This window comes from Streptopelia decaocto, assembly GCF_964273445.1.
Source record: "Streptopelia decaocto genome assembly, chromosome: 5".
Taxonomy (NCBI): domain Eukaryota; kingdom Metazoa; phylum Chordata; class Aves; order Columbiformes; family Columbidae; genus Streptopelia; species Streptopelia decaocto.
Genome location: NC_138659.1, coordinates 23,101,185 through 23,120,077, shown reverse-complemented (window position 1 = coordinate 23,120,077; position 18,893 = coordinate 23,101,185). Strand labels below are relative to the sequence as shown.

At 37.2% G+C, this 18,893-nt stretch overlaps 1 protein-coding gene across 1 annotated transcript in view; it reads right to left on the bottom strand.

Annotated features, from left to right (window-relative positions):
• DPYD (dihydropyrimidine dehydrogenase) overlaps window positions 1–18,893 on the bottom strand; it is a 345,406-nt gene that overhangs the window by 90,274 nt on the left and 236,239 nt on the right. The window contains exons 17-18 of the mRNA XM_082053772.1: window positions 3,779–3,899; window positions 2,739–2,858 (exon numbers count right to left, since the gene is read on the bottom strand). Coding sequence (XP_081909898.1) covers window positions 2,739–2,858; window positions 3,779–3,899 — 241 coding nt within the window. The remainder of the gene's footprint in view (window positions 1–2,738; window positions 2,859–3,778; window positions 3,900–18,893) is intronic.

The following is an 18,893-nucleotide window of genomic DNA, read 5'->3' as shown; positions in this document are numbered from 1 at the left end:
TTGACCCCGCACTCCAGAAATGCTCTATTGTGAGCAATTCCTCACCAGCTGGGTGATGCTGAGGGTCATGTTTCAGACCTCGCCAGTAGCCCTAGGCAAGGGGCTCTGTGCCGGGACCCCGCAGAGCCAGGGCTGCTGCCACCACACCCACCGTCACACAGCACCACGGGCACCCACCCCGTAAGGCAGAGACTCCTGCCACACTTACCAAACCTCTGCACCAAGCCAGCGTCACTGCTGGCCCAGAAAAGAACTAAAACCTGTGCAACTGGAAAAAGTCCAGAAAGCGAGATACAGTTTGGCAATGCCAGGTATCTGCTCTAGGCTTGTGCACTGGAGTACATGATAAACCAGCTGTGCTTTGCTAAAACACATGGAAAATGGACCAGACTTATTGCTTCTATAAAAGCACTGACTTTCACTTAAAAAAAATAATTATCTCTTGAGAGGAATTATTTGAAAAAACAACAAAAACTTACTGACTCTATCAGTTAATAAAATAGAACAAGAAATTTAAGCAAATAAAAATAGGAAACCAATAGTTTACACTGTGAAGAGACTTTCATGCCAGGACCACAGAGCACTTCCCAGCAAGCCTGTAGGCATGTTAGTGGTGTTACTGCCATTTCGCAGACAGGAGAAATAAAGCACGGAAAGGTCAAGTGCCTGGCTGCAGGCCACAGGGCTGAGCCCCAGCACAGCCAGGAAGAGACCTCAGCAGAACGGCCACCCTGCCCCTTGCTCTGACAAGATGACAGGCTCTCCCATTTGTTGTCTTCTTGTACACATGCTAGCTCCCTTGACTTAAAATTGCTTTCCTGCTTCTGTAAATTTGTATACTGCTATACCATGATCACTGAGCAGAAAGTATTGCAATGCGTTGCAGAGCCTATTGACTTTATTGGCTCTGTGGCTTTCTTTTGTGCAATGAGTTGTGGGATTGGGACCTAGCAATGTCAATTATCAGCAAGAAACCTTTATGTATTTGTCTGCAACAATATGCTTCTTCAAAACATAATAAATTGACAGCACTTCCGGTGGTTTTCATATTTTTTAAATAACCAGATTTGTGTCATAGGTAATGGTGGACCTTAAAATGACATTTTCCCTCTCCTCTGATACATGTTACACTTCAGGGAAAAAAACACATTTTTATACTTACACACATACATATATATAAAAATAAAAGAAACAAAGAACTTTTCCTCAGATCCCATTTATAACAGGATTCTACACTGCAGAAATGCTGATATGTCCCCCTTATAGCTGAGCATCCAGGTGCCACGGTAATTTGTGCTATATACATGTTTTAAATTTGTGACATAAGAGACACACTTTTCATAATGCAGTCATTTTATAGATTTTATTAGACAGACTTATGGTAGAAAGGAATATTCAGAAATTGCAACTTAAATGAGAAAATGGGAATGGTGTTACTTATATAAAATACTACTGCAATAGTTCTTTTATTAATTTTTAATGCACAGCACCCACTGTGACCTCCTTTATTCTTTTCCTGTCAACATGGCAGGCTGGAGAAATTGAAATGGGCTGTAGCTGTTCTCTTCTTGTTCCCCTCTTCCTCCCATTTTGCATAATATTAAAATATAACATCATATTGGACTGTCACCGTGAAATAATCATTATGCAATAGGCATAATGATTTCTTCTGATTGTTATCTCTTCCTTGCTTTTCAGCACTCTCTAAAAAATTCCAAATTCCTTGTAGTTATCTAAGGCAACAAGGCAATTTTCCACTGAATACACTCGTCTGAATTAAAGTTTGTTTAAAAGGTATCTTTTGCTACATTTCTTACGGTTCTGTAAGGATAACACAAGTCACATAAAATAAGGCATTTTTTGCCTGTCTGGTCTCCTCTGATTAGGTTTTTGGGGTTGAGGTGGGAGGTGGTTCTGATAAAATAGTGCTTGACTCAAGCAGGAGGATACTATTACCTCTGTTATGTATATTTACTGCTACCTCTATCACCAAGGAGACTAATCTCCATACCAGTAAAGTCAAGGAGCTCACAGTATTGTCTTTGCAAGGCCAAGTTCATGTTGTCACAGCAACAGAGTGCACAGGGTCAATAGATTAATACATTAGTGTGCACAGGCACTGAACTGAAGTGTAAAAGTTTTGCTGCTGGTTTTAAAATTAAACTGTGAAGCAGGACTTGGAATTATGGCCTACACAAGATATTATTGTACATCTCAAGGAATAAGATACAAAAATACACATATATTTGCCTAATACAGTCTATCATTTTTATCACAGTGGGAAGAGGAGGAAATAACCTCATGGGAAGAGGTGCACTCTGCGGGAAGGAGAGAGGAAGGCTGGAGTTTGGGCTATGAAACATACACTGCATTTGGATTGTTGATATTTCCCCCTGCAATGCCCTTTCATTAGCCTCTGTCTAACGTGGGGCCTGACAATTGTGACAGAATGAAAAATCTGAGGAAAAGCAAGGGTCATGAGAGAAGAGATTTCCTTCCCTCTCCAGTGACCCTATCACAGTATTCTGATGCAGTGCTTTACCATTAAGGAAAGGGCAACCCAAGAGCCTTCACACTTAATCTGTTCCATCTGTCATGACTATTAGAAACATTGACCAGCAGTGAGCTTTAAGGACTCAGTGCGGCTGCAGACATGATATTCTAGCCCACTACAAGGACCTCCTGATGTTTTGAAAGCCTCCAAGGAAGTACCATGCATCAAAAAGGGCAACACCTACCTGACATGCCACCATATGTGGTCCTCAGTCCTGCACCAACTGCTGGCCAAGGTGTGCTGTCTGCTTTCAGTCCCATCAGTCCTGACACGGTGTTGGTGGCTGTAACACCATCTGCGCCACCTGTGAAACAAAAGGTCAGTCACTTTTTGTTAAATCATGAGTATAAGAACAACAGAGGAAAAAAATACAACAGAAAAACTGTGAAACTGTGAAATAACTAGAAATTCAAATAAACAGCTAAAGACAGAAAGCAAGAAACTGTAAGGGGATGCACAGAAAGGTCCTTAGGACCAGTCCGGGGCTGATAAATTTAACACCAGCTTCAAGGCAGGCTGCATCAGTTGAAAGAGCTGTAAGGGCTGGGAAACACGGGCTGACAGGCAGATCTCTGCCCTTCAGCTGCATGGGACAGAACCTGCTACGGTGGTTGTTCAACACCTGGAGGTACCCCACCACTGAGGTCACCCTCTCCAAGCTGATGACACCAACTCTGCTTCGATGCAGCCAGCCCATATTCTCATTTCTCATTGCGAGAAGCAAGACGAAATGAACAATGTGACAGAGAAATTATCACCACAGTTCTAAGTGATGGATTAATACACCTACTTGCAAACTAATTTCCTGCCATGTTGCACTTTTAGGTCTGAGGAAAAAAAAAGAAATAGATATATACCTTTAAATGGTGTATTTCCATTTTCTCAGGACACACACACACCATTTCACTACTAAACATAGGAAGAGGGGAATTTATAGTGGTACAGTAAACATATAAATATGACAGAAATAGGAGCATGCAGACAATCACATGCACCTACATGTATAATTAACGGTCTAATATGGTTCTCTTCATATATTGCTGTATTCTAGAAGCACGGGTAAAATTAGGAAGCCTTTGATCACTGTGGTTATTCTAAACACATCAAATAAACTATTTTCACATTAGTTTCTGCTGTTAATTGTTATTATTCCAGTAACTCCCCTATCTTACCCCATCCATCAAATTAGTAAATGTGCACAGCTTGTGCACTGGAGTCGGTTACCTTCCTGGGCAGCCATCGCAATATTCACAATATCAGTGACATTTGGGGTCAGCTTGGCAAAGAAAGGAATCTGAACAGCTTGTCTAACCCAACGACAGATGTTCCGTACCAGCTCTGGATCCTGTTCAAATAGGTCAGATAAATATAGAACATAATTAAAAGTAATAGGAACAAAAGGTATATCAAGGAAATAGAAAACTTTGCTACAAGTGGCTATCCTGTGATTTTTTGAAATTACACATCAGAACTGAACCTCATCTCATTAGTTAACTTATTTCAGACACATTGAGTAACTGCAAGTCTATTACAGAAAGGTTAGTTCACAAAAAAAAGGAAAATTTGCCTTTTTTTTTTTTTTTTCAAAAGACAAAGATATTACAGAATGTTCTTTTCCCAGAAAGGGGAAAATATCATTTTGTATGATGGAGACTTACTTTACCCATTTATTTTAAAAATTACTTTTCCGTTTTAATGACTTGCTCAATGTAAAGTATACTGAAAACAGGCAGTATCCCATAAAATAATGTGAACCTGAAGCATTGGCTGATCATGCCTTGATCAGAAGAACAAGGATGAGTTGAGCTTGCAGGGCTATCAGAATGCAATTCAGCATTGCTGAACTCTCCTCTGACTTCAGAGAATAGCTTGGGACGGCTGCAGTGTAAATGAAAGATCAAAATCTTCTCTGTTAAAGCCAGAAATTGAAATCTTCAAGTGTTGGCTTTTCATGATTTTCAGGCATTTACTTCCCTTATGGAATACATCTCATGTAGACAGTAATCAACCATCCTTTCCACTGAAAACAGCTCAGTGGAACTAACGTTCTGCATCTGGCACATATAATGGTTATTGTTCAGTATAACTCTTAGGGTATGGATTGTTGTTGTTGGTGGTTGTTTTTTTTGTTGTTTTTTTGGGGGGGAGGGGATGTAGAGTTTTTTTGTTTGTTTTTCTGTTGATAATGCTCTTCAACAAATACCTTAAAATTTCCAATACTGATGCATGCAGAACACAGTGCATGATCTGGTTAAAAATTGAATGGTGCTATTACAAGACTTAGTGCAAGTAAAACCTGTGGGTAGGCTAATTGGTACTGCAGCAATTATTTACATTTACCAAATCTTTATCACTCTCTCAGATAATTAACACTGACATATATGAATAATTTTCTTCCATTTGGATATTGTAAAAATTCAGAGAGCTCCATTGCTATGTAGTAACTGAAAATGGGATAAGCCTAAGTGAAGTTTAGTTTAAAACAATCCAGTGGACACCAAGGTTGTCAGTTTAGTGAACACACAGGAAATAACTCCTTGTTGTTCTTTTCTTCTTACACCAGTGGTTAAATACAAACAATAAAACCCACAGGCTGCATTCCTAGAAAGTACACAGTGCTTGACATGAATAGTAAAACCCTGAGACGTAGCTGTGCCATTCCAATAAAAATGGTGATCTCCCCGCCCATGCAGCTGCCATGAAATATGTATGAACGCTGCACTGGCAGTATGAAAGTAGTTGCATCTTTGACTTTCATTTCTGTTTTGAATTTCCTTGAGGCCCAATGCAAAAATGAGACACCCTCTAGAAGACATGAATTGTATATACTTTATGTTAATTCTTCTCCTTAGAAATCCCTGTAATAATACTCAGGATGTCGGCATCACAGAACTTGTCATGCTGCCATAAAAATTCTTTCTCCAACACACACTAATACTTTAATACAATTATTTTAATCCACATCGAATAATTTATTGGAAGCTCTCTTTCATTCATGTAAACCCAATTTGCATCCTACCTAAGACACTTTAACTAGTTTGTCTTTCTTAATAAATAATAATTTGACCTTTTTTTTTTTTTTTTTCCCCCAAAAGTAAATAAAGACCTTCATTTTCCATCAGTTCAGCTTCTCCCACACCAAGATTAATGGAACAAATGCAACGGAAAGGTCTTCAGTTTTTCAAGCTAGTAAACAGTTTAAATACCTGATTGCACAGCACATGCTTAGACCAAGTCCTTTTGAAAGGCTCACTTGTATCAGTCTTGGAAACCTGCCCATTTTTGGTACCCCCTGGTGCAGCGGCCAGCGTCAGCACCCACCTCAGCTCAGCCACCCTCCCCTCACTGCAGTCACACCACAAGTGTCCAGCGGCCACAGCCGCCACATGCCTGAGCATCCCTGCTGCCAGAGGGATCTCTGGGCCAAGGAGCATGAGAATTCCAGAGCTTTTATGTTCTACAGGCAACTAACATATTCCCAAAGAGGATTAATATCCCCTCTTGGTTTTATCTGTAACATGGCATTTTATGCTTTAGATCATTAAGAAAAAGTTATTAATTCATTTATCAAATTCATCATTTCCTACTACATTTGCACCGAGGACCAGGAAAAATGCATTGTAAGTCATCGGATGATTGAAAACAAGATATTTGTGACAATGGACAGCTAACTTCCATATGAAATTAATGAACTACATTTACATAATCCAGTGGAAGTTCCCTGGATGGTGGTACAACCTCTCCATGGAATTTTGCCTTTGGACTGAGAACAATTTGCAAAGGTCACACAAGAACACAACTCTTGAGAAAGGTTTAAGTGATTAGAAATAAAGAATTCACCTCTAAGTGCAATCATTGACTAAAGACATTCTCCCAATTAAAAAGTGGTTAAGTTCAAAACTTAAAATTTCTGAGAATGTTCGTTTATCATATTCAGCAAAGTTTTAAACTCAGGTGTGAATTTAACAAGGTGAGCAGCCTGGTATCAAAAACTAGATTTAAAGAGGCTGTGTACAGGCTTAATTTTGCTTAATTCATTTTGCCAATTCAGGGTCTCTCATCTGCCTGGATTTCTGAAAAATTGACCCCAATTTACAAATCACATTTACTGATTCTTAGCAGAGATTGGATTCACAAAACATTCGAAGTATGAGTATATACCTTCTAAGAGAATGAGTCTTGAGGCCCATAAATCACATTACAAAAAATACCTGTCACTGCTAATACATCATAAGTACCTTTTTTTTCCACCCCAGTCCAACTATATGAAAGTGTCTACAGCTTCTATTGTTGTTGAAGTGGTTAATGAAGTCCGCATAGTTAAGAAATATTTTCTAAATGGCTTAATATGTAAAATGCTATTAGCTATAAAAACAGCTGGGCATTTACATTTGCAAAATCAACAACATGAACTAACTAAAATATTCCTCTGCTTAATGTAGTACAGGATTTTAATGCTTTTGGTTCAAAGTCTACCACATTGCTATAAATTATCTTCTTCTATTACACATAACTAGGTTTGTTGGTTGTCTCATTAATGATGATACAGTGTGATTGTTACCAAATATATAGCATAATTGTGCTCTGTGTGTCAATCCAGAAGAATGAACAAATGCTTCAATGGACTGTAACATTCATTGCATACTTCATTTATCTGCTGTATGTTTTTTTTAAAAAACAAACACCATCTAAATAGCTTGGTGAAAATATCATCAGCTAAAACATAATATTGATTCATGCACTTGCACCTACAGGAATCTGTCGGTAATTTAATACCATATAAAGTCTCTTTTGGTATGAGATGTATATCAGTGTGTCTTCTGTCTTCCTGTTCTTAATCAAATATCGCTTGTTTATTCCAAAGGCACAGGAGATTTGAATGTTCCAGGGGTTGTCTTTTTACTTCCCTAAGCAGCAGTACAGAATCATTTTTCCTGAATATTCATTACAGCCTTGGGCTAGATGGAGCTTTTAATCCTAACTACTCATTGCCAATGGGTAGATATACTAGAGGAAAAACAACTATTCACCTTTTTTTCTGAATGATCACATGATAAGCTTAACTACAACCATAACTATAAGAATAAGTCCTCAGAAATTAAAGCAGCAAGTTGTCTACTGATTGCATTTGGCATTGGTAATGAGATGAATCCCACGTCCTATCACCCCCAAGGCAGATACATCCTGCATGTTAAAAAAGGAGTGTGAAAATGCTGTGCGTCGAATAGGTCACCTCTCCTTGTGTTTCATGCAAAGAAACAAAACCATGAAGAGATTACCATAGAAATGTCTGGATGTTGTTTTTTAGACATTTTGATTTTGACCTATTTTCAGTGTTCTTGCAGGGTCCTCATTTTTACACTATCCTGTTACTGCACTTTGGATCCAGATTACCTCTGAGGTAGCGAAGTACTATTATAGTTGTTTAATAAATGGAGAGAGGAGAGTCAAATACACTGAGGTGCATCTCCTCAAACTCACCTTGTTTTGGTGCCCAGTTTTTACTAAGTCATTTACATAAGAATCTGAAAAGGTTTGTCTGGCAGATAACTGCACTCGATTCTACAGAATACCTTAAATCATGAGACACTTTCCACATGAACAAAAGAAATATTTTTAATACTTCAATTTAATCAGTTTTTCAGCGTATTTGAATAATGCGAAAGACAGAAATACAACTATGTTAGGATAATGAGCATGCTTTTCTTAACTATGCAAACACTCCTTAGGAAGAACACGTGTAAGTGTATGTACGTATGTATGTGTGCATACATAAAGAAAACAAATATCAGTCTGAAAGATGTCACAAAAATAAACCCGCTACAGAATTTCCCCCAAGAGCTTCAGAAGGAAGGTTACAACTCAGTAGAGCACATTAACTGATCTTGTCTAATTAGCACCACAGAAAATGGACCATACCATGCAATCACCAGTCCATCACTAATTATTATAATGGTGGCAGTTCTGTCTCCCTAAGAACAGGGTAAGGTCCTTTGCAGTTGTGGAAATTATAAAAACATAACCCATCTCAGATAGAATCCTGATCTGACATATCTATGAAGGTTTTCTTCCATAGGACTACTGGAGATATCATTACAGGTCATGCTGATGATTTGTGCAAGTCAATTATCCTGACTGTAATGATGGGAAGTCCTACATGGCACAGAGAATGTTGCAAGATTGATTAAGACCTTGTATGTAAAGTCCTTAAATCTCATCTATCACTGACTACAATGACCTAAACAACAAAGTTTCAAAAATTAAACCCCTTTCTTTAATATAAGTCCAATCTTCCTCATCAACCTCAAGTCTTTGACAGCCACAAAACTATTCTCATATACATCTCCTGCCACTGAGTTTCATGGCTAAATCATACCTTATGTAAACCTGTTTGCAATTTTAAATACTGATACTAAGTTACAGACACATGATACTAAGATACTAAGTTAACACACATGAAGCTGACATGGGATTTGTTATATATGGTTAGCAGGCAAGTGGCACTGGGTCACTCATCAGTGCATTCTTCTGGTAACATATTTTCTTTCTGTACTGGGAAAAATATCTTGTCATCCCCTTACCTCTATTATCACTAGAGGAACTTTTTATATGAGAAAATGTTCTTCAGTTAACTTCCTCATTCTGCATCGTAGAGACATTTTCCAAAAGAATCATAGAATCATTTGAGTTGGAAGGGACCTTCAAAGCTCATCTAGTCCAACCCCCTGCCATGAGCAGGAACACCTTCACCCAGATCAGCTTGCTCAGAGCTCCGTCCAGCCTGGTCTTGAATGTCTCCAGGGATGGGGCATCTATCACCTCTCCAGGCAACCTGTGCCAGTATTTTACCACTCTCATTGCAGAAAATGTTGTACTCATGTCTAGCCTGAATCCTTCCTCTACTAGTTTAAAACCATTAGCCTCTGTCCTATCATAACACTCCCTTCTAAAAAGTCTGTTCCCATGGATATGGACAGCATGTATAGTCTGCAAGAGAAGAGTCAAAACTTTCCTCAGTCTAATTGCTGTCTGAGAGCCTAGGAGGATGCGGATGCACCCTCATCTGAAAAACAAGGAGGAAAGGATCTTTCACCATCTGCAGATAACCTGTCTGCAACAGGTAGACTTTCCTCCAGGCCACACCACCCTTTCCTTGTGAACACTACAGTGGCACCATCTGGCACAGTTTAAATGCCGTGTCTATCACATATTTCTTTTCCAGATCAATCATGGATCCATAAATTCATTGGGAAATCAGACTTAAAAAAAAAAATAAATCTGTATGAGTATAAAGAGCTACTCTTTCGCTGTTCCTTCAAATGTGAAGAAAAAGTATGGAAATTTCACCTTAAAGCATTACAAATTAGTATCTTTAGCATTCACCTTTTTTTTTTTTTCATATTACTATTGATCTTTTCCACAGCTATCTTTTCTTTCTCCTCCTATGAGATATCCAACTTTGCCTTCATAAAACTGTCTATTTCTAAATCTATTCAAATCTGCTCAGTACCTAAATACAGAATTGCAGTCAATCACAATAGCAAAGGACACACCATTTCTGAATCTCATGGTTAATTTTAACGTCTTCTCACCTCCAACAAAGGGGCAGTATAAGTTGTGCATTTACCCCATTTCGTATGTAAATAGAGATAACGATTTGTTTAAAACCTGTAAATTAAGGGAAGTACTTCCCAGGATAGAAGACAACTCCTTATTTCGCATCTGGAGTAAAAAATGCTTCCTCATTTCTCAGTAAATTTGACAGGTTTTGGTCAACATCTATTGACCAAAGCTGTCAAAAAGAAAGAAATGAGGCAGTTTAACCTAAGGCTGAAATAACATTTTTCACAGCTGTATGTTAGGCTATCTATATATTATGAAAAATTTCAAAAAATACCTAAATGTCTTCAGAGGCTTTGGGTCAGCCTGGTCAACCCCACAGAAATGTAGCTGCTGGGTGAGACCTTATATCCTTCTGGCTAGAATCTATGATATGATATGATGTGATGTGAAACCAATGCCACAAAATAAGCTTTTAGAGATAATGGCAGTATGTGAATTCAGGACTCTTTTTTTTTTTTTCAGTCAATACTGTACTGCCTTTTGGCATGAGATCCAAAATATACCAAATGTAGTGGATGCCTTCTCCATTAGTTCATAAAAAAAATTACTTCAAAATTTCATTAGACATCTTCAATAAAATCATACAGGAAAATCCTATTCAGGATAAAAATTCAAAACCATCCATAACTAGATAATTTTATGTATTGTTCTAGCTGGGAGGACCAAAATATTTTGTTCTAGTTTAGGCCTTCAGCTTTTATTAATTAACTTGCACTTTGAGACAAGAGGTTTCAAAATGAAGTGGGCTTGTAGGAGTTTTGAAAAGATCAGAGATTAATATGAGAAGAATTAAGCAAGGTCCATGTAGTTACCATTTAACTACACTACCATAGCAACAATAGTTACTGTGACTATTGCTCACTGGTTTAATTCAAGGATATGCTTATTTTCTCCTCTCTTACATACTCTAAAATATTCCTTTCTCTTAAAAGAAGTCTACTGGGTAAATTAAGACATTTGTGTTATTTCTACATAAGTATTCTCTTTATAATTTGAACAAAAACTGTAATATTTTTAAACTGACGAGGTATCATATGGCTTATAAACTAAGCATGTACTACGAGCGAAACAAGCGCATTTTTCCTTACAAAATACTGCAGATTAAGATGTAGATGTATAGCTTGGAAAACTCCCATTAGCTTTTACAGACTACATTAATTCTTTTTGTTATAGTCTTTTCACTCAGGCAAAAACATTCCCATTTAAAGACCATGTGAAGACTATGTTGTTTTTTTTTTTTTTTTATTTTTATTTTTCATATACCTATTTATAGGGAGTAATGGCTCCCAATTTTTGGATGTTTTTGCCAAAGTAAAACTCTATACAAGAGCCTGGTGATTCAACTGTTGTTTTTTTTTTTTTTAAATTTTCTGTGGGAAACAAGAACTGAAAAACTCCTGCCATCTAGTTCTGTTCTTAAAGTACTAGGACATTATTATTTCAAAGTAAAGCTACAAGAATAGTGTCATGATTCGAACAGCTGCTCTTGAGATCAGCTTCAATTTCACTTGGGGGAGCCTAACTGAGAGGTTCCTTTTTTGTTTTAACAGGGATACCAGTGTTTCACAGGACAAAATCAAGTCACTCTGGATTAGGTTGAGGTCATGGCTGAGCTGAGAAGTCAAAACTCTGAGACCCAATCTATACTGAGAGAGAGAAATGCAGACATTAAGAAAAGCCAACATGAGACTATGACACCACTGTGGTTCCTAGTTCTCACAGGCTACTTTGAAAAACTTTAAAGGAATAATTGGTGCACATTAAAAAAAAAAAAAAAAAAAAAAAAAAGAACTTCAAATTTAACAGTTTAACCAAATAAATCTGAAAAGATTCTTGAAAGATTTTGATGGAATCAGAATTACTTAATAAATTTCAGTTTAAGAAGATCTCCATGTCTCTCTTCTTTCTTACTCTCATGTACTATCACAATCATTATTTCTCCCTTCTCCAACTCTACAATTAGAAACTTTGAAAGATATTAAAAGCATAAAACAAATAGCCTTTGATCATGTGTCTCTACTCCAAATTAAAAAATAGGAACCATAAGTTGTTACAGCATTTTCTTTTCTAGTACTGGAGCTGCACAAATGAACAATGCTTAACAGTACCTTTAGGAATAAAACAAACAAATAAACCCCTAAACAAACAAAAAACCCAAACAACAAACACTCCAAAGCTTTTTAGTATACGTAATCTAATAGCTGCCAATATTAATATAGGTCAGTATCCAAACTCAAGAATACATTTATCAAAGTACTGTGTGGGAGATCCACTGTGGAAACCTTATTAGCAGCACAGTACTCCTGCACCCCTGCTTTGATAATGTAGCACCTAATGATTGGAAAAGCAAAACAAAACAAACAAAACCCATCAACAACAACAAAAAACAAATCACAACAAAAGAAAAAAAAAAAAAACAACAAAAAAACCAAAACCAAACAACGTTAAGACAAGGTCGAAATGAGCTAGAAATTTTTGATTTGTACAAAAGTACAAAACAGAGATTTGTGTTGGGAGTTAAAGCAACGACAAGAGGGATGTCAAGATCAAGCACAACTGAGACTTGAAAGGTTTATGGCTGTCTTTAGTCAGCTTTGCAATTACTCCCTTTTTCAGATCACATAAAAGCTTTTTGTTTTCTCCTCAGCACGAAAAGAAAAACAATTTAATTTCTTTTGAAAACTGAGTCCTCTAAGTAGGTTGTCAAACTATAATGTTTTTCTCTTTTTTTTTTTTTTAATTAAAATTATAATCTAAGCAGCCAGAAGAAACATCACTGTTAGAAAACTTTCTACTTTTAAAATTAACAATAATTTTTTTTTTTTAATTGTTGTGGTTATATGACAGGAAAAACCTTCTCTAAGTTTCATTGGCACAGCTCAGTTAAAACTGTACCAATCATTATTTACAGCTATTGATTTTAATGCAACGTTAAAGGAGTCAGACACAACCATTATTTTTGTTGGTTGTCAGAATAAAGGTTAATAATAGTTGGCCTGAAAGGGTGAAGCACAGATTGTCAGTTCAAATTAGCAAATCATTTGTTCTGGTAGCAACGGGGCAAATACATTCCAAATGAAAAATATGAAACTGCATGTGTACATTTTATAAACTTCTTGGAGATACTAACTGGAAATATTTATTCAACAGCACTGGTATACACAAAGTGTTGACTAATAAAAATGCCTTTTTACCCCTGACAGAACAAGATATTTTATCTTGGTTGTTTCTAGTCAACGAAAAGAATGTTTCTCATAGCACTGTAAAAAGTAGTACGCAGCACAATTAAACAATATTTCAGTTCTTTAGTTCATGCAGGGGTTACCTGCTGGGAGGCATAAAGGTTTGTTTAGGTTTACATCATACATGAAATATTTTAAAGGAAAGCATAGAACTCAAATATATGAGCGCTACAGCTACAAATAGCTTTTTCTTGTGGTCAGGTAGGCGAGCTTTCAGTCCTTTCCTATAATAAAGAGGCAGAAAATACCAAATAATTGAGGAAACCATAAACCTTTGAAACCATGAAGCTAAGGAATTCAAAACCTATGCTTTGAGGAGGACTTCCCACTCAGTTATAAAACTATCATCATAGGGGCCTGTATTCAGATTTGGTCTACTGTAAAGAGCAAAAATCCAGCACACTGACTAACTTTACCAGGATGAGAGACAAAATTTAAAAAGTATGAGCCTATTCCTGAAAATTCTTCTGTAGGCAGTGAAGAGACTAGTTAATATACTGTTAATTAACTTTATCAAATGGTGGCAAAAAACTGAAACCATAGAAAGAAAAAACTATAAATATGCACTGCACAGTTAACTTTTATTGTGCACCATGATGAACAATCTTAAAATATGTTATTTTACCTGCACATAGATACTTGTTGCTGATCACTTCCTTTCCAATAAATGCTGCTTACCATATAACATCGCCATGAACAACTGCAATACCTTATGCTGCAATCACATATCCAAAGGCAAAGCAGTCCACAGGATCCAGGCATTTAACCCAAACATTTAATCATATAGACCATAGAAATATGCTTTCCTGAGTTTTATACATTTCCCTTTTCTGAAAGCTTCTCCTTGCATTAAAATACAACAGCAAGAATAAGTACAGGTTGCCATTTTGTTTTTTAAAAAAAAAGAAAATAAAAATTTTTCTTTCTTCCTGGGAAGCACTTGCTATATACTTCATTGTAGTTAGGTTACTGAAGTGTCATTAGAACAGCCCAAATATTTTTGTTTCCGTTTTAAACAGTGGCAGATCACTGATATCTTGGCTGAACTGACCTTCTTTGTGACACCTGTCATCCATAATGTGGATCCCAGCTGAAATGCTTCCATCATCGTGAGACTGAAAATAAGGTTATCCCCAACTTGCTTTCATGTCTTCTAGGATTTCAAGGAAACCGAATCAATTTTACATTTTCTAAGAAAATCCATTCTGTAGAGAATGCTTTCCATATATTAAAAAAGGGCCACCACACATAAGTATTACTTAAAACCTTATTAACAGCCATAACATGTCATTAAAAAGTTTCAGCAGTCAGTAGTGCTGTTAACATTACTGTTCTATTTATAAACCCTTTTTGCTTTCCATTTTGCCTTTTCAGTAATTCAATTAAAAACCCTTCAAAACAATAACAGTGGATTAAACATTGTCAAACCACAATATAAAATTACAGAATAGTGTTCAGATGATGTATTTATTAAACTTTGCATCTTAATTCATTTATTCTTGAGTGTACAAGAAACAAAATTCTTAAGACAAAGTAGCAATTGAGTGTCGTACCTCATTTCTAAGTATTGTCTCTTTTTAAATGCTATAAAAAAGAGAATACCTGAGCATATAGAGGACATACAGAGCATGAAAAAATCCATTTAGATTATGACATTTGATCACACCTGAATCCTATGGGGGCAACACAAAAGGCAATGGATGCTCAGGTACCAGAGGCAGGTGAGCGATGTCAGCAGCCCAGGAGTGACCACAGAGTCAGACAGCTGCTTCGGTCTGGATTTCCAGTGAAACAGCTCATGAGTCAATTGTTACTTTGAAAGCAACTCATCAGAGGGTTTACTTTATGAGGAGGGTTTTAAAGAAGGAGGGAGTGGAAAGAGAAAGGGAAGAGATGTGAAACCAGGGAAGGTGTTAAAATCATCCAAAGAGGTTAAAAGAAAACTGAACTATCATAAAGGATGATGTGTGGCCATGGTCAGTGTAGCAGCCAGAAACATAAGCCCACAAAACACATCCCCTGGCCTGCAAAAAAGTGTGTTAGATCCACAATTGCAAGAGTTGGAGGGAGGAATCAGCAGCATCCCTTCTCCCTGCGCACCCCAAATACTCTCCCAGCAAAACAATGCCCAGCGCAGCACACCTCTCACTACCTGAACCAAGGAATACACATTTCTGAGGAGTTTGCACCCTGTGATTGAATTTTCTGCATCTGCCTGAGCTTCTCCCGCAGCTGGACTCCTGTTCATATCCATCAGCTTGGGCAGCAGACAATTTCTCTCCCCTACCAGGCTGCTTAGGTTCTGTGAAACTTACAGAAATTCCATATCTTTGAAACAGTTTCAACTCTGAGAAACATCACCGAAACACGTCATTTGGTTGAAACACGCCCCAAAGCAACAGAGGGCACTGACACACAGAAACACACTGAGATCAGTGAGAATGTATGGATGAAAGTGGACAATGCAAGAGAACAAGATGACATATAAATCCTGAAAATCTACCACAAACACCAACACAAACCTCACTTCAATTATACTGGTTTATATTGGATTTGGGGTGTCAATGTTTCCACTGCTGCTATAGCACAGTGTAATGCCCCCCTGTTGTATTTTGCATTAATTTGTTGTAGTTACTGATGCTTAAGAGAGAGAACTAATACTGCCTGCAGGACTCAATGAATTATAGTTAACCAGCATATTATTGTAGGGTGATAGTAGAATGCCACATAACATAGATATAATCAAATTCTGTTTGGGGCGTCATTTATTTAAAATACTTCAAGCTCCTTGCTGGCAGAGCAACAGCGAATTAGCATGCTATGCTGTGCACTTCAATTAAAAAGCAGCCTCATCTTTCCTGTTTCCAAGGTACAGCAGAACAAATCTAATTGTGCCATGCAGCCAGTTCTCATCTTTCCAGAGCAATCAGGGCTTTGGGGTTTTTTTTGCTTTTTGTTTTTGGCAGATCTATCTTCTCCTGAATGAGGCAATATGGGCTTTATGAAACTTGCCTCCTAATTGCAGGTAATAAACATGGACACAGCCAGTAGCAGGGGCTGTAGCAAGTACAGTTTAAGTAAAATGAAAATAAAGGTAAGAAAAGAACCACAAAGCAAGTTAATTTTTACATATGATCTGAATAGTTAAACCACCAGGATCTGGATTTTGGTGCTCACAGGAGACATATACCTGACTCCTTCAATGTAAACTAAAAAAAAAGCAAACAATCTTCCAAACCTACAGCTTATATGTGGAGATAAGCAAAGATTTTTTATATTTTGGAGGTTAGAAGGTAAGACTAATTAACGAGAAATAGCCAGGATGTTAGTAACTTTTAAAATATTTGCTTATAGCATAAAGAATCTGTTCTTGCACTTAGACTGAGATCTTTGAATATCAGATTTGAGACTTTTTAAAAGTACAGAAGCACCCTCTGTGTTTTGAAATTTAACTGTTGTGTTGCTTTCAACTTGAGATCTCGCTCTTATACTGATCATTTCACCCCAAGTGAGCAGGTGAGTCCTTGTGCTTCCTTTAATCCACCACCCACTCCCTATATCCGGTACAAACAATGCAGTATCTTTGGACAGGAACAGAGCAGTGTGAATCCAGAGAACAACAGAAATGTTGGTCTGAGTGAGTTTCTGGAGGACGGGTAGTCCAAGCTCTCGCTCTGTGTGGGACAAGCACCAAGCAGCTGAGGATGGTCATGGCTTTATCTGCCTGAGCCCTGAAAACACCAGAGCTGGAGGGGACACAGCCCTGCCAGACACCATGTTCCTGTGCTGCTTTACCTTCTCAGGGAATTTCTTCCTGATGCCCAACGTGAAATATTCACCCTGCAATCCATGGCCATTGCCCCTTGCTGCATCATCTGATGCTACAGAAGATCATCTTTCCCTCTTTGTAGCTACTCTTTCCGGCACCTTTGTTACTAACTTCCAAGCATCTGTAGGCTGCTCTTCCCTCTGTTGTTTTTCACTCCCCATTAGGCCAAGTAGGCTCACCGACATTTTTGAAGACTTTGAATATCACTCATGCTAGTTGGTCTTATTCTAATGATTCCACCTATATGCACATTGCACTTACTAACTAGACCTAGGGTTTCATGTGAACAGCAAAGAATGACACAAAGCTTAGGAGGAATGCAAAATAAACCCCAGATTATTCACTCAATTCAACTACTTATTCATTCCTACCAGAGCAACTGGAGAGAATTGCTGACTTTTCATCCAAAACCAAAAAGCCAAACACTTAAATTTGTTGATATCACATCACAGTAATGGTTCTGAATATTTGACATCACTTTTTAGAAGGATAGGTTAAACAAACAAACAAAATCATCCTTGCATGGTTTTCACTGAAGGAGCAAAAAGTGCACCACAAATACAACACCAACAGTTAGACACTGAAATATGAGTGCTACCATCTCAGATGTCTGATTGATTTAGTATTTTCATAATTTTAAAAAACTATAGTGGGAAGCGATACCATCATTTTTTAATAAACTACTGTTCACCATGTTGTCTTTATGTTACTATTAAATGTTTTATACACTTACATGATCTGATTCAAAGAAAATCTGTGCATTAGAGCTGTTAAACCTAATGGTGAAAATTCTATTACGATTTTGAATGATATCCAACTTTTATACAGTTGCAGATTGTTATGAAAGAATACGAACCTTAACTTTATTATCATTAATCATCATTAGTAAATATAATTGACATTTTATACAGAACCAGCTTTAAGTAACTTATTGGCAGCAATACAGATGTCTCTTAATATTACCCTCTGGCTAACTATGCTGTTTGGGCGCCAGAGTGTCTGCACTAATGGCTTGGAATTAAAATCAAATAAAAACTGAGAACTGTAATTCAGTACAAAACAAACGACCATGTTTAGTACCAATTCTTTATACATATAATTTGGATGTATCTGTAATTTTAAAAATTTACAGTGGATATAAGGCAGTGGAGGTGTTTGAGACTAGATAACGAAATAGGATAGAGAAAAAACAAATCTGATGTTCCCAGATTTCTACACTTACCCTTAGGCACACCATAGGAATTGAAGTGAGGAGGAAAAGTAGACAGTGTAATTAACCTTTCCTTTCCCTTTTTTTTTTTTTTTTAAACAACAACAATTTGGAAATTATAAATAGTAAAGATATATACATGTTTTACTGTCATTATTTTTCATCTCAGCAATTTCCATAGTTTCCTGAGGATTTAATGTGGTTAGGCATGAAAAGTGACCTAATCCTTAAAAAAATTTCCTGTGAAGATGCGGATTATGTTATCAAAAAGATTTAAGAAAAACTGCTTTACTGTACAACCTGGGAAGCTGCTCTGTCTTTCAAAGACTCATGCCCTGACTTCTAGATATTGAATGGAGTTTTTTTTCCAGAGCATATCTGAGCCCACAGCACCTACGTGTGACCTACTTGACTTCAGCTCTGCGGAAAAAAAAA